Source organism: Entelurus aequoreus, linkage group LG22 (genome assembly GCF_033978785.1).
Source record: "Entelurus aequoreus isolate RoL-2023_Sb linkage group LG22, RoL_Eaeq_v1.1, whole genome shotgun sequence".
Taxonomy (NCBI): Eukaryota; Metazoa; Chordata; class Actinopteri; order Syngnathiformes; family Syngnathidae; genus Entelurus; species Entelurus aequoreus.
Window position 1 is genome coordinate 23,100,423 of NC_084752.1, and position 13,270 is coordinate 23,113,692.

Here is a 13,270-nt window from a genome sequence, read left to right on the forward strand (position 1 = left end):
ACTTTTGTCAGTGACGTTGTGCTCAATTGCCCTCTGCTTGTCCACCATACTACAGACTGTGTGGTCCGCTTGTTTTTTCATGAAGTCTGCAGTGAGCAGAAATTAGTGATGAAAAAAAAAAAAAAGAAGCAAACAATGTGATGCGTTTTTTAAATTAATGCGCCACGTATGCTTAATATGATCAAAATATGTAAATTAGAGATGTCCAATAATATCGGACTGCCGATATTATCGGCCGATAAATGCTTTAAAATGTAATATCAGAAATTATCAGTATCGGTTTCAAAAAGTTAAATTTATGACTTTTTAAAACGCCACTGTACGGAGTGGTACACGGACGTAGGGAGAAGTACAGAGCAGTTGCGTCTCCCAGTCATACTTGCCAACCCTCCCGATTTTCCCGGGATACTCCCGAATTTCAATGCCCCTCCCGAAAATCTCCCGGGGCAACAATTCTCCCGAATTTCTCCTGATTTCCACCCAGACAACGATATTGGGGGCGTGCCTTAAAGGCACTGCATTTGCGTGCCGGCCCAATCACATAATATCTACGGCTTTTCACACACACAAGTGAATGCAAGGCATACTTGGTCAACAGCCATACAGGTCACACTGAGGGTTGCCGTATAAACAACTTTAACACTGTTACAAATATGCGCCACACTGTGAACCCACACCAAACAAGAATGACAAACAAATTTCGGGAGAACATCCGCACCGTAACACAACATAAACACAACAGAACAAATACCCAGAACCCCTTGCAGCACTAACTCTTCCGGGACGCTACAATATACACCCCCGCTACCCCCCCTCCCCAACTCAACCCCATCCCCCCAACCCAGCCCACCTCAACCCCCTCATGCTCTCTCAGGGAGAGCATGTCCCAAATTCCAAGCTGCTGTTTTGAGGCATGTTTAAAAAATATATGCACTTTGTGACTTCAATAATAAATATGGCAGTGCCATGTACATAAAACCCTAATGGAAGTGTTTGGATGTTTTTTAAGGGCTTTATAGGCAGAATAGAACGGCTCCCATAGGCTCCATTGTAAGCTGACTTTTGATTGCATTTGTTTAATATTTAGGGTGCATTAAAAAAAACAACTTCCGTAATGATTGTGAACGGTAGGAAAAATTCAGCCCAAAAGTGGAGTTCCGCTTTAAGAGTTGCCAATGCTTTGCGAAAATCAATATATACAAGAATCAAATAATACAAGTTGATTATTTTCACAATAGCGTTGGAATCCCTGAGGAGCCTATATCAAGCTAAAAGGGTTTCTATGCCCCACCTCCACGGGAACATGCCCCGTGACCTTTAGCCAGACGAGTATATATATCCTGGGGAGAGGAGTGGAAGGCCCCTGGCAGCCAAAATGAAGTCTTGGGTGCGCTTGTGCTGCGTTCTGGTTCTGCTGGCTCTGTCTGCTGCAGGTATGGACGAGGCGGTTTATTGCATGGTGCATGTTACTTCTAATAGTACCAAGGAGTGTGTCTGTATTGCACACTTGTGAGGGCTTTTGGACACTATCGTGATCTTTATTTGGATCTGGTACAATAGCGTCACTCTTTCCATGCTCCACTGACTTTCATTCAATGCACAATAGGACTGATCCTGTATGTTGTGTGGCAAAGGTGGAGATTTAAGGTTGTAAATGGACATGTCAGAAGATGTGTGTGTGAGGGGCCTTGGGGGGGGGGGGGGGGGGGGGGGGGTCACACCAGCTGATGGAAAGTGTCCTGCCTGCTGCTCATTCTCGTTGCTCTAAAGCAGGAGTGTCCAAACTTTTTGACCCAGGGGCCGCATTGGACTAAAAACATTTGGCCGGGGGCCGAAAGCTGATTGCACGTAAAATAACAATATATACACTACCGTTCAAAAGTTTAGGGTCACATTGAAATGTCCTTATTTTTGAAGGAAAAGCACTGTACTTTTCAATGAAGATAACTTTAAACTAGTCTTAACTTTAAAGAAATACACTCTATACATTGCTAATGTGGTAAATGACTATTCTAGCTGCAAATGTCTGGTTTTTGGTGCAATATCTACATAGGTGTATAGAGGCCCATTTCCAGCAACTATCACTCCAGTGTTCTAATGATACAATGGTTTGCTCATTGGCTCAGAAGGCTAATTGATGATTAGAAAACCCTTGTGCAATCATGTTCACACATCTGAAAACAGTTTAGCTCGTTACAGAAGCTACAAAACTGACCTTCCTTTGAGCAGATTGAGTTTCTGGAGCATCACATTTGTGGGGTCAATTAAACGCTCAAAATGGCCAGAAAAAGAGAACTTTCATCTGAAACTCGACAGTCTATTCTTGTTCTTAGAACTGAAGGCTATTCCACAAAATTGTTTGGGTGACCCCAAACTTTTGAACGGTAGTGTATATACACATATAGCCTATACATATAAATGTGTATGTATATACACATATCTTAATATATATCATACTTGCCAACCTTGAGACCTCCAATATCGGGAGGTGTGTTACCGCTAGAATTCACCAACTCGAGTATTTCATATATATTTCATATATATATATATATATATATATATATATATATATATATATATATATATATATATATATATATATATATATATATATATGTGTATATATATACATGTATGAAATACTTGACTTTCAGTGAATTCTAGCTATATATATATATATTTATTTTATTTACATAAAAGAAATACTTGAATTATCTATCCATTAGATGGCAGTATTGTCCTGTTTAACTTCTCTGTTCATGACTGAGAAATCATTTCGGCCACCGTGTTCAATGGAGAAGTCTGTTCTACATATTTACAGGCAACATACACCTTCCCCTTCGAACTGTCCTGGATGAACTGAAATTCTTGTTTCCATTCGTTTTGGAACTTGCAAGCGTATTTATATTGTGGGAAAGTGGACGTGAGAATATTGTCCCCACTCAGTCTCAGGTCCGCATTGAGCTGGAGGGGCGTGGCCTCCAGCTCCGGCTGAATACCGGGAGTTTGTCGGTAGAAGGGAGGTTGTCGGGAGAGGCGCTGAATAACGGATTCTCCCGCTAAAAACGGGAGGGTTGGCAAGTATGATATATATAAACAATAATTTGTACAAAAATAACACTTTAGTTTGCATTGATTAAATCAAGCTATAACAGACTGAACAACAAAAGCTTCAACGACTTCAACTTTAACAACCCCGGCCCACATCAGACCTTGACGACAGGGGGGGTCCCCACATCTGTGATCCCCTCCAAGGTTTCTCATTGTCCCATTGGGTTGAATTTTTCCTTGCCCTGATGTGAGATCTGAGCCGAGGATGTCGTTGTGGCTTGTGCAGCCCTTTGAGACACTCGTGATTTAGGGCTATATAAGTAAACATTGATTGATTGATTGATTGATGTAGAAACATAACCCGTTGAATATTAAAAGAATATGAAAGTTCTGGACTTCTACATGGTTTACTACCCTGACGTCCTCCTTAAAGTTTTGTAATCAATCAGAAATATCAAGCAGCTAAAATATGCCAAACACCAAAGACTATCAAAAATGGGACCCATTACTTACCTGCTTGGCACTCAGCATCAAGGGTTGGAATTGGGGGTTAAATAACCAAAAATGATTCCCGGGCGCGGCCACCGCTGTTGCTCACTGCTCCCCTCACCTCCCAGGGGAGTGATCAAGGGTGATGGGTCAAATGCAGAGAATAATTTCGCCACACCTCGTGTGTGTGTGACAATCATTGGTACTTTAACTTTAATGCACTGTAATGGATTTATAAATGTGTAATTTTCAATTATTGATAGTGTGTGAACGTGTCATGTGCGACCGTGTGGTGACTTTAATTGTTGGTTACAGTTAATTTGGGGGAAGATGCTCCGCTCAAGTCTCTACCAAATGAAACTCATGGTTGTTGACCATCAATTCTGTCTCTGCCCACAGAAGGGTGGCAAGTTTGTGCTGAATCAACACAGGGGGGTACAAAGTTTAGGCATAAATACTCCGTGGACCAATCCTCTTGTTAAACTTGTGATGTCTCGTGGGCGGCACGGAAGACACCGGCGGGCCGCACTTGGCCCGCGGGCCGTAGTTTGGACACTGCTGCTCTAAAGAGACGGCGCTGACAGAGTGACTTGATTCTCACTCAGAACAACTAAGTAGCTTTGTCAGAGTAATTTTATGAATGTTATCACAAAAGTTTCCATTTTCGGAAACTTCCGGCGAGCAGACAGAGGCTGTCTTTGTTGTACCAAGCCAAAGGCTTGTAAAATTCCATTGTGTACGATGGGAGGAGACGGGAGAGGTTATCTATTGTGATCCAAGACCTGCCCAAGCTCGATCCAGGACCAGCCCAAGCCCGAGGCATCTTTTTCTTTTGTGTTAATGTGACCGAAAACAATGGCTGTTACCATACCCCCCATTCCTTTAGAAACAGCTGTTGTTATGTAAACAGGGAAAGTCCAAATAAAAGAGGTGGCGTAGAATTCTCTAGCCAGAGCGTGGTGGAAGACTGTTCAGAGAGTGCAGTCGACGCGTCTCTCCTTAAAGGCCTACTGAAACCCACTACTACCGACCACACAGTCTGATAGTTTATATATCAATGATGAAATCTTAACATTGCAACACATGCCAATACGGCCGGGTTAACTTATAAAGTGCAATTTTAAATTTCCTGCGAAACTTCCGGTTGAAAACATCTATATATGATGACCAGTGGCGTGCAGTCACTAGAGGCAGGGGAGGCGGGGCCTCACCTGTCATCATGGAAAGAAAAAAAATATAACAAGAAAAAAAAATTAATTAAATTGTTATATGTATCCAGTGATTATACTAAAGTTATTTTCCATTTAACTTCACCAGTTTTAGATTATTTTTATTTTTATTTCCACATTTGCCCTTCAAATACTGAGAAGAGACGGTGCGGTGATCAGCAGCCAGATGAGGCACGTCACTGATTTGTGCCTCAACATGGATTGTGCACAATGACTCGGCTAACTGCTGAGCTGCTGTGCAGTGAGACTGTATTGCTATATGAATTATATCAGCTAACTAAACTATGGCATAGTTTAGTTAGCTGAGGTATATAATGTACAGTGTATTTTGTCAACAACTGTATGTGTGTAACGTATTTCTTGTGCTGAGCATTCATAAATCTGCTGCAAAAGACGTACTGGTTGAGGCTCGCAGTAATCCGGCCTCCTGGTGGTAGAGGGCGGTAGTGATCCCAGAGATCATTCCTCGGCCGCAGGAGAAAAGAAAAAAAGAAAAAAAAAAGTTTGCAGCGATTGTTTATTTCCTCTCGCCTGGACTTTTATTAAAACATGGAGGATTACATATGTAAAATAAAACAGTTTTCCAAACTGGACTTTCAATCGAAGCAGGAGGTAATAATTAAAGGTAGACCAACGCCGGAGCTAAAAGGTTTGCTTTTGACTTCGGGACAGAAGACCCGTTCTTTTCAAACGGCGTGGTACACACGCAAAGGCTGGCTGTGTGGATGTCCAGCAAGAAAGGTAAGACCATAATAATGTTTTTTTTTATTAAATGTGCTTTTTTGTGTGCTACAGTTGTGTAAATAATGCTGGTATGAGCTTTTAAACATAACCCGTTAACTGCTGCCAATCACATGGTGAATAAGATACTATTTAGGGTTCATATGTTTGTAAATCTGACTGTGATGATGTAGTGCCTCACCAGACATTAACCTCACCGCCAGTGTTGGGACTAACGCGTTACTTTGTAACGCGTTACTGTAACGGCGTTAGTTTCGGCGGTAACTAGTAATCTAACGCGTTATTTTTTATATTCAGTAACTCAGTTACCGTTACTACATGATGCGTTACTGCGTTATTTTACGTTATTTTTTATGTAGTATCGGCTAGAAACAGAAGATCTGAGTGTGTTTTATTGCAGCGCTGCGGTGTCGTTCTTCTGAATCTCTTGTGTCACACGGAGGCGCGCTGTGTGTGTGTCTGGGTGTGGGGAGGGAGGGAGGGGAGGGGTGCGTGCAGCAGCATTGGTGAGGGAGGGGCGGAGACAGAGAGAGCGAGAGAGTTGTTAACAGGCATGCGTCGCCAGGCTCAGCTTTTTATCGATAGATTTATCAGATTAAATTTTTTTTATTATCTAAAGCAGGGGTGTCAAAAGTGTGCCCTGGAGGCCATTTGCGGCCCACAGCTAATGTTTTAAAGGCCCACAGCACATTCTAAAAATACTATTAAAATAAACAAAAACATAACAAAAGTGAAATAAAAAAGCTTAAAGGTGAAATGTAATTTAGAAAAAGTTGCAATGTTGACTAATAAAACAAAGCTGTTTTTTTTTCTTTCAAACTGTCATTGCTCAAAACATAATATTGAATCAAAATCAATGTTATTATGAATTATAGTACACACACTCCATCAATTCTCTTATATACGCTTTATTTCTAGACTTCTAGAGTGTTTGATTATCGCATCACTCTAAACGTATAGAATATAAAGTTCACAAACATAAAGAGGGATCCTAGTGGGCCAGGCCAATATTTCCTTATCTCTAAACTAAAAATGGGGAAATGTGTAGAGTGTTCTGGGCTTCAGACATGATTTTATTTCAGAATTCCTTGAGAGAAAAAACGCCTGGTTAGGCTTTGGTATGTAAAAATAAAGTTAAAGTACTTATTTGGTTTACAGCTATGTTGTTATTATGCTGTTTGTTACTTATGTATGTTATGTTGCAGCTATTTAAAATAGTTTTGTCAATTTGTTCTGGCCTGAAATAAGTTGGCCCTTTGAAACATATCTTTGTCTTTGTGTGTTATATGTAGACCACATTGTTTGTGTGTTGTATGTAGACCTTATTGCTTAGCAGAGTTCAGTGATGCAAATGCATGTCAAGTTGATCAACACATTGTATTATTCTCCAGTGTAATAACAGTACTGAAATGAAGGCTAAAAGGGCATTAATGGGAGCTTTAAAAAAAAAAAGAAGAAAGAAAGAAGTAACTAAATAGTTACTTTTCACAGTAATGCATTACTCTTTGGTGTAAGTAACTGAGTTAGTAACTGAGTTACTTTTGAAATAAAGTAACTAGTAACTGTAACTAGATTCTGGTTTTCAGTAACTAACCCAACACTGCTCACCGCACACCACTGATGATGACGTATGCGCGTGATGTCAATCGTTGAAACGGAAGTATTCGGACACATTGAATCCAATACAAAAAGCTTGGTTTTCATCGCAAAATTCCACAGTATTCTGGACATCTGTGTTGGTGAATCTTTTGCAATTTGTTTAATGAACAATGAAGACTGCAAAGAAAAAAGCTGTAGGTGGGATCGATGTATTAGCGGCTGGCTGCAGCAACACAACCAGGAAGACTTTGACTTGGATAGCAGACGCGCTAGCCGACGCTAGCCGACGCTAGCCGACGCTAGCCGACGCTAGCCGACGACCGCATTGATGATCGGGTGAAGTCCTTCGTCGCTCCGTCGATCGCTGGAACGCAGGTGAGCACGGGTGTTGATGAGCAGATGAGGGCTGGCTGGCGCAGGTGGATAGCTAATGTTTTTAGCATAGCTCTGTGAGGTCCCGTTGCTAAGTTAGCTTCAATGGTGTCGTTAGCAACAGCATTGTTAAGCTTCGCCAGGCTGGAAAGCATTAACCGTGTAGTTACAGGTCCATGGTTTAATAGTATTGTTGATCTTCTGTCTATCCTTCCAGTCAGGGGTTTATTTATTTTGTTTCTATCTGCAGTTAAGCCCGATGCTATCACGTTAGCTCCGTAGCTAAAGTGCTTCGCCGATGTATTGTCGTGGAGATAAAAGTCACTGTGAATGTCCATTTCGCGTTCTCAACTCTCATTTTCAAGAGGATATAGTATCCGAGGTGGTTTAAAATACAAATCCGTGATCCACAATAGAAAAAGGAGAGAGTGTGGAATCCAATGAGCCAGCTTGTACCTAAGTTACGGTCAGAGCGAAAAAAGATGCGTCCTGCACTGCACTCTAGTCCTTCACTCTCACGTTCCTCATCCACAAATCTTTCATTCTGGCTCAAATTAATGGGGTAATCGTCGCTTTCTCGGTCCGAATCGCTCTTGCTGCTGGTGTAAACAATGGGGAAATATGAGGAGCCTTTCAACTTGTGACGTCACGCTACTTACGGTACAGGCGACCAAAAGTTGCGAACTTTATCGTCGATGTTCTCTACTAAATCCTTTCAGCAAAAATATGGCAATATCGCGAAATGATCAAGTATGACACATAGAATGGATCTGCTATCCCCGTTTAAATACAAAAAATTCATTTCAGTAGGCCTTTAAATTGAGCAAAATTGAATCCTGTCTCTGTTTATTTCCTTGCTTCTTGTCTGTTTTAATAGATGTCATCGATGTTTAAACCTGACAAACTTTAAAATGGTGTTTTCACAATCAATCCAACAGGGTCTATTTGTTTTTGACACACACATGGCAGTTATTATGACATCTGAGTTCATTTGAAGTTGATGACCAATGCAGCAAAGGGGATGAATGCATAATATGTTGATTTAATAGCCTTTTTTGTTGTTGTTTTTCTGGAAAGGGTGGGTAACCCTTCTGTGTCCTTGAACAGGTTGATTTTGGACTGGGCAAGCAGCTGTAGTCACATGTCAGCCATTTGTCAGGCTAAATCGTCACCAGATACTCTTCCCAGAATGCATGACCGGGATGGTCTCCTGCTGGCCCCACTATGGACTGGACTCTCACTATTATGTTAGATCCACTATGGACTGGACTCTCACTATTATGTTAGATCCACTATGGACTGGACTCTCACAATATTATGCTAGATCCACTCAACGTCCATTGCACCGGTCGCCCAGGTTGGGGGTCCCCACATCTGCGGTCCCCTCCAAGGTTTCTCATTGTCCCATTGGGTTGAGTTTTTTCTTGCCCTAATGTGGGATCTGAGCCGAGGATGTCGTTGTGGCTTGTGCAGCCCTTTGAGACACTCGTGATTTAGGGCTATATAAGTAAACATTGATTGATTGATTGATTGATTGATTGATTGATGCATGTCTTTATTGCACGAATATACTCACACACGCTTAGATTAATTCACTTGTTTTGAATGAATCTGCTGCAAAGCGCATAACAAGGTCGTCCATTTGCCAGCGTATTATCGAGCCCTGGCTAAATTGGGGCCCCCCACTCCTCATTACAAAATAATTTTACACTTTTTTTTATTCATCTGAAACATTTTTCTACTTTTTTTAATCAAACTTGAATTTAATTTGATGCAGGTTGGGTACGCTGGTAAACCTCACTTCCTGACAACTGTAAGAGTATAGGGCCGGCTACCGGGGTTGATAGCTCAGGCTTTTAGCTCGGTAACTAGCACTTTCGTCTCTCATGCTGGACGACCTAGGTTCGATTCCTATAGGCGGAACTAAAAAGCAGGGACTGAACCAGGTGGGTTACAGTGGTGCCGTGACCCGGATGAGAATGAGGTTTAGGAGGGTGAGTGTAAAGGAGTCTTGGCCATGTGTACGTTGGTAAACCTCACTTCCTGACAACTTTTAGAGCAGTGCCAGCAATCAGGTTGATAGTTTGTGTTTTTACCTCATAGCACACTTATCTCTCATGCCGGACGACCCATATTCGAGTTCCGGGTTAAAAAGTAAAAGCAGGGGCTTAAAGGCCTACTGAAACCCACTACTACCGACCACGCAGTCTGATAGTTTATATATCAATGATGAAATGTTAACATTGAAACACATGCCAATACGGCCGGGTTAACTTATAAAGTGCAATTTTAAAATTCCTGCCACACTTCCGGTTGAAAAACTCCTTTGGATATGATTTATGCGCGTGACGTCACAAAATCCACGGAAGTGGTTGGACCCCATCGAACCCGATACAGAAACCTCTTGTTTTCTTCGACAAAATTCCACAGTATTCTGGACATCTGTGTTGGTGAATCTTTTGCAATTTGTTTAATGAACAATGGAGGCTGCAAAGAAGACCGTTGTAGGTGGGATCGATCGGTGTATTAGCGGCTAAGTACAATACTTACAGCAACACAACAAGGACTACTTACTACGCCTAGCCGATGCTTGCCGCCAAACCCACGGATGAAGTCCTTCGTCGCGCCGCCAATCGCTGGAACGCAGGTGAGCACGGCTGTTGATGGGAAGATGAGGGCTGGCTGGCGTAGGTGGAGCGCTAATGTTTTTATCATAGTTCTGTGAGGTCCGGTTGCTAAGTTGCTAAATTAGCCCCAGGGTCGTTAGCAACAGCATAGTTAAGCCTTACCAGGCTGAGAATTTTTAACCGTGTAGTTACATGTACATGGTTTAATAGTATTGTTGATCTTCTGTCTATCTTTCCAGTCAGGGGTTTATTTATTTTGTTTCTATCTGCATTTGAGAACGATGCTATCACGTTAGCTCAGTAGCTAAGTGTGTCACCGATGTATTGTCGTGGAGATAAAAGTCACTTTAAATGTCCATTTCGCGTTCTCGACTCTCATTTTCAAGAGGATATAGTATCCGAGGTGGTTTAAAATACTAATCCGTGATCCACAATAGAAAAATGAGAGAGTGTGGAATCCAATGAGCCAGCTTGTACCTAAGTTACGGTCAGAGCGAAAAAAGATACGTCCATCACTGCCTCTCCAGTCCTTCACTGTAACGTTCCTCATCTACGAATCTTTCATCCTCGCTCAAATTAATGGGGTAATCGTCGCTTTGTCGCTCCGAATATCTCGCTCCATTGTAAACAACGGGGAATTGTGAGGAATACTAGCTCCTGTGACGTCACGCTACTTCCGGTACAGGCAAGGCTTTTTTTTATCAGCGAGCAAAAGTTGCGAACTTTATCGTCGATTTTCTCTACTAAATCCTTTCAGCAAAAATATGGCAATATCGCGAAATGATCAAGTATGACACATAGAATGGATCTGCTATTCCCGTTTAAATTTAAAAAATTCATTTCAGTAGGCCTTTAACTACGATGGTTACACACTGTACTAGGGTTGTACAATATACCGGTATTAGTATAGTACCACAATACTAATGAATCATATTCGGTACTATACCGCCTCTAAAAGACCTCCAATATCGGGAGGTGGGGGGGGGCGTGGTTGGGGGCGTGGTTATTTACCGCTAGAATTCACCAACTCGAGTATTTCATATATATATATATATATATATATATATATATATATATATATATATATATATATATATATATATATATATATATATATATATATATATATATATATATATATATATATATGTATGTATGTATGTATGTATGTATGTATGTACGAAATACTTGACTTTCAGTTAATTCTAGCTATATATATATATTTATTTTATTTACATAAAAGAAATACTTGAATTATCTATCCATTAGATGGCAGTATTGTCCTGTTTAACTTCTCTGTTCATGACTGAGAAATCATTTTGGCCACTGTGTTCAATGGAGAAGTCTGTTCTACATATTCACAGGCAACATACACCTTCCCCTTCGAACTGTCCTGGATGAACTGAAATTCTTGTTTCCATTCGTTTTGGAACTTGCAAGCGTATTTATATTGTGGGAAAGCGGACGTGAGAACAGGCTGTCCCCACTCAGTCTCAGGTCCGCTTTGAGCTGGAGGGGGCGTGGCCTCCAGCTCCGGCTGAATACCGGGAGTTTGTCGGGAGAAAATCTCTGCCGGGAGGTTGTCGGGAGAGGCGCTGAATAACGGGATTCTCCCGCTAAAAACGGGAGGGTTGGCAAGTATGGTCATTGCTGGTTTACGAGCAGACGAGCATGTTCGTCTGCGCACAATCACTGAGTACTTACAAGCAGACACAGTGTGTAGACAGAAAAGGGAGAACGGACACACTTTGGCTTAAAAACTAACGATAACACATAATAACACTGAAACACCCTGCGGTAGAGGTGCTTTAGCCGCTATCTAGCAACTAAAACTCAGCCGCAGTCTGCAGCTACTTCTAAATCACTAATCCTCGCCTCCATGGCGACAAATAAAGTATGTTTCTTACAAGTATCATCCCTGCAGGACGAGGAATAGCTAAACATGCTTCACTACACACCGTAGCTCACCGGCGTCAAAATGTAAACAAACGCCATTGGTGGATCTACACCTAACATCCGCTGTAATGATACCAAGTACAGTAGCGTATCTAGTCAATACTACTATGATTATGTCGATATTTTTTGGCATCACAACATCTTTCGTTTTTTTTTAATGTATATTATGTTTATAAACTCAGGAAATATGTCCCTGGACACATGGAGACTTTGAATATGACCAATGTATGATCCTGTAACTACTTGGTATCTGATTGATAACCAAATTTGTGGTATCATCCTCAACTAATGTAAAGCATCCAAACAACAGAAGAATAAGTGATTATTACATTTTAACAGAAGTGTAGATAGAACCTGTCAAAAGAGAAAGTAAGCAGATAATAACAGTAAATGAACAAGTAGATTAATAATTCGTTTTCTACCACTTTCCCTTAATAATGTTGACAAAATAATAGAATGATAAATGACACAATATGTTACTGCTTATGTCAGCAGCTAAATTAGGAGCCTTTGTTTGCTTGCTTACTATTACAAGACAAGTTGTCTTTTATGTGCGACTTATACTCAGGAGCAACTTATGTGTGAAATTATTAACACATTACCGTAAAATATCAAATAATATTATTTAGCTCATTCACGTAAGAGACTAGACCTATAAGATTTTATCTGATTTAACGATTAGGAGTGACCGATTGTTTGGTAAACGTATAGCATGTTCTATATGTTATAGTTATTTGAATGATTCTTACCATAATATGTTGGGTTAACATACCAGGCACGTTCTCAGTTGGTTATTTATGCGTCATATAACGTACACTTATTCAGCCTGTTGTTCACTATTCTTTATTTATTTTAAATTGCCTTTCAAATGTCTATTCTTGGTGTTGGGTTTTATCAAATAAATTTCCCCAAAAAATGCGACTTATACTCCAGTGCGACTTATATGTTTTTTTCCTTCTTTGTTATGCATTTTAGGCCGGTGCGACTTATACTCCGGAGCGACTTATATTCCGAAAAATACGGTAAATAATTTTGGTACCGGTACCAAAATATTGGTATTGTGTGTATATATATATATATATATATATATATATATATATATATATATATATATATATATATATATATATATATATATATATATATATATATATATATATATATATATATATATATATATATATAGATAGATAGATAGATAGATAG

General features: G+C 40.4%; 1 protein-coding gene across 1 annotated transcript in view; it reads left to right on the forward strand.

Annotated features, from left to right (window-relative positions):
• The first annotated feature begins 1,375 nt into the window (after positions 1–1,375).
• The window catches only part of LOC133639838 (retinitis pigmentosa 1-like 1 protein), a 41,062-nt gene continuing 29,167 nt past the window's right edge, over positions 1,376–13,270 (forward strand). The window contains exon 1 of the mRNA XM_062033483.1: positions 1,376–1,433. Within this exon, the coding sequence (XP_061889467.1) occupies positions 1,376–1,433 (58 nt within the window). The remainder of the gene's footprint in view (positions 1,434–13,270) is intronic.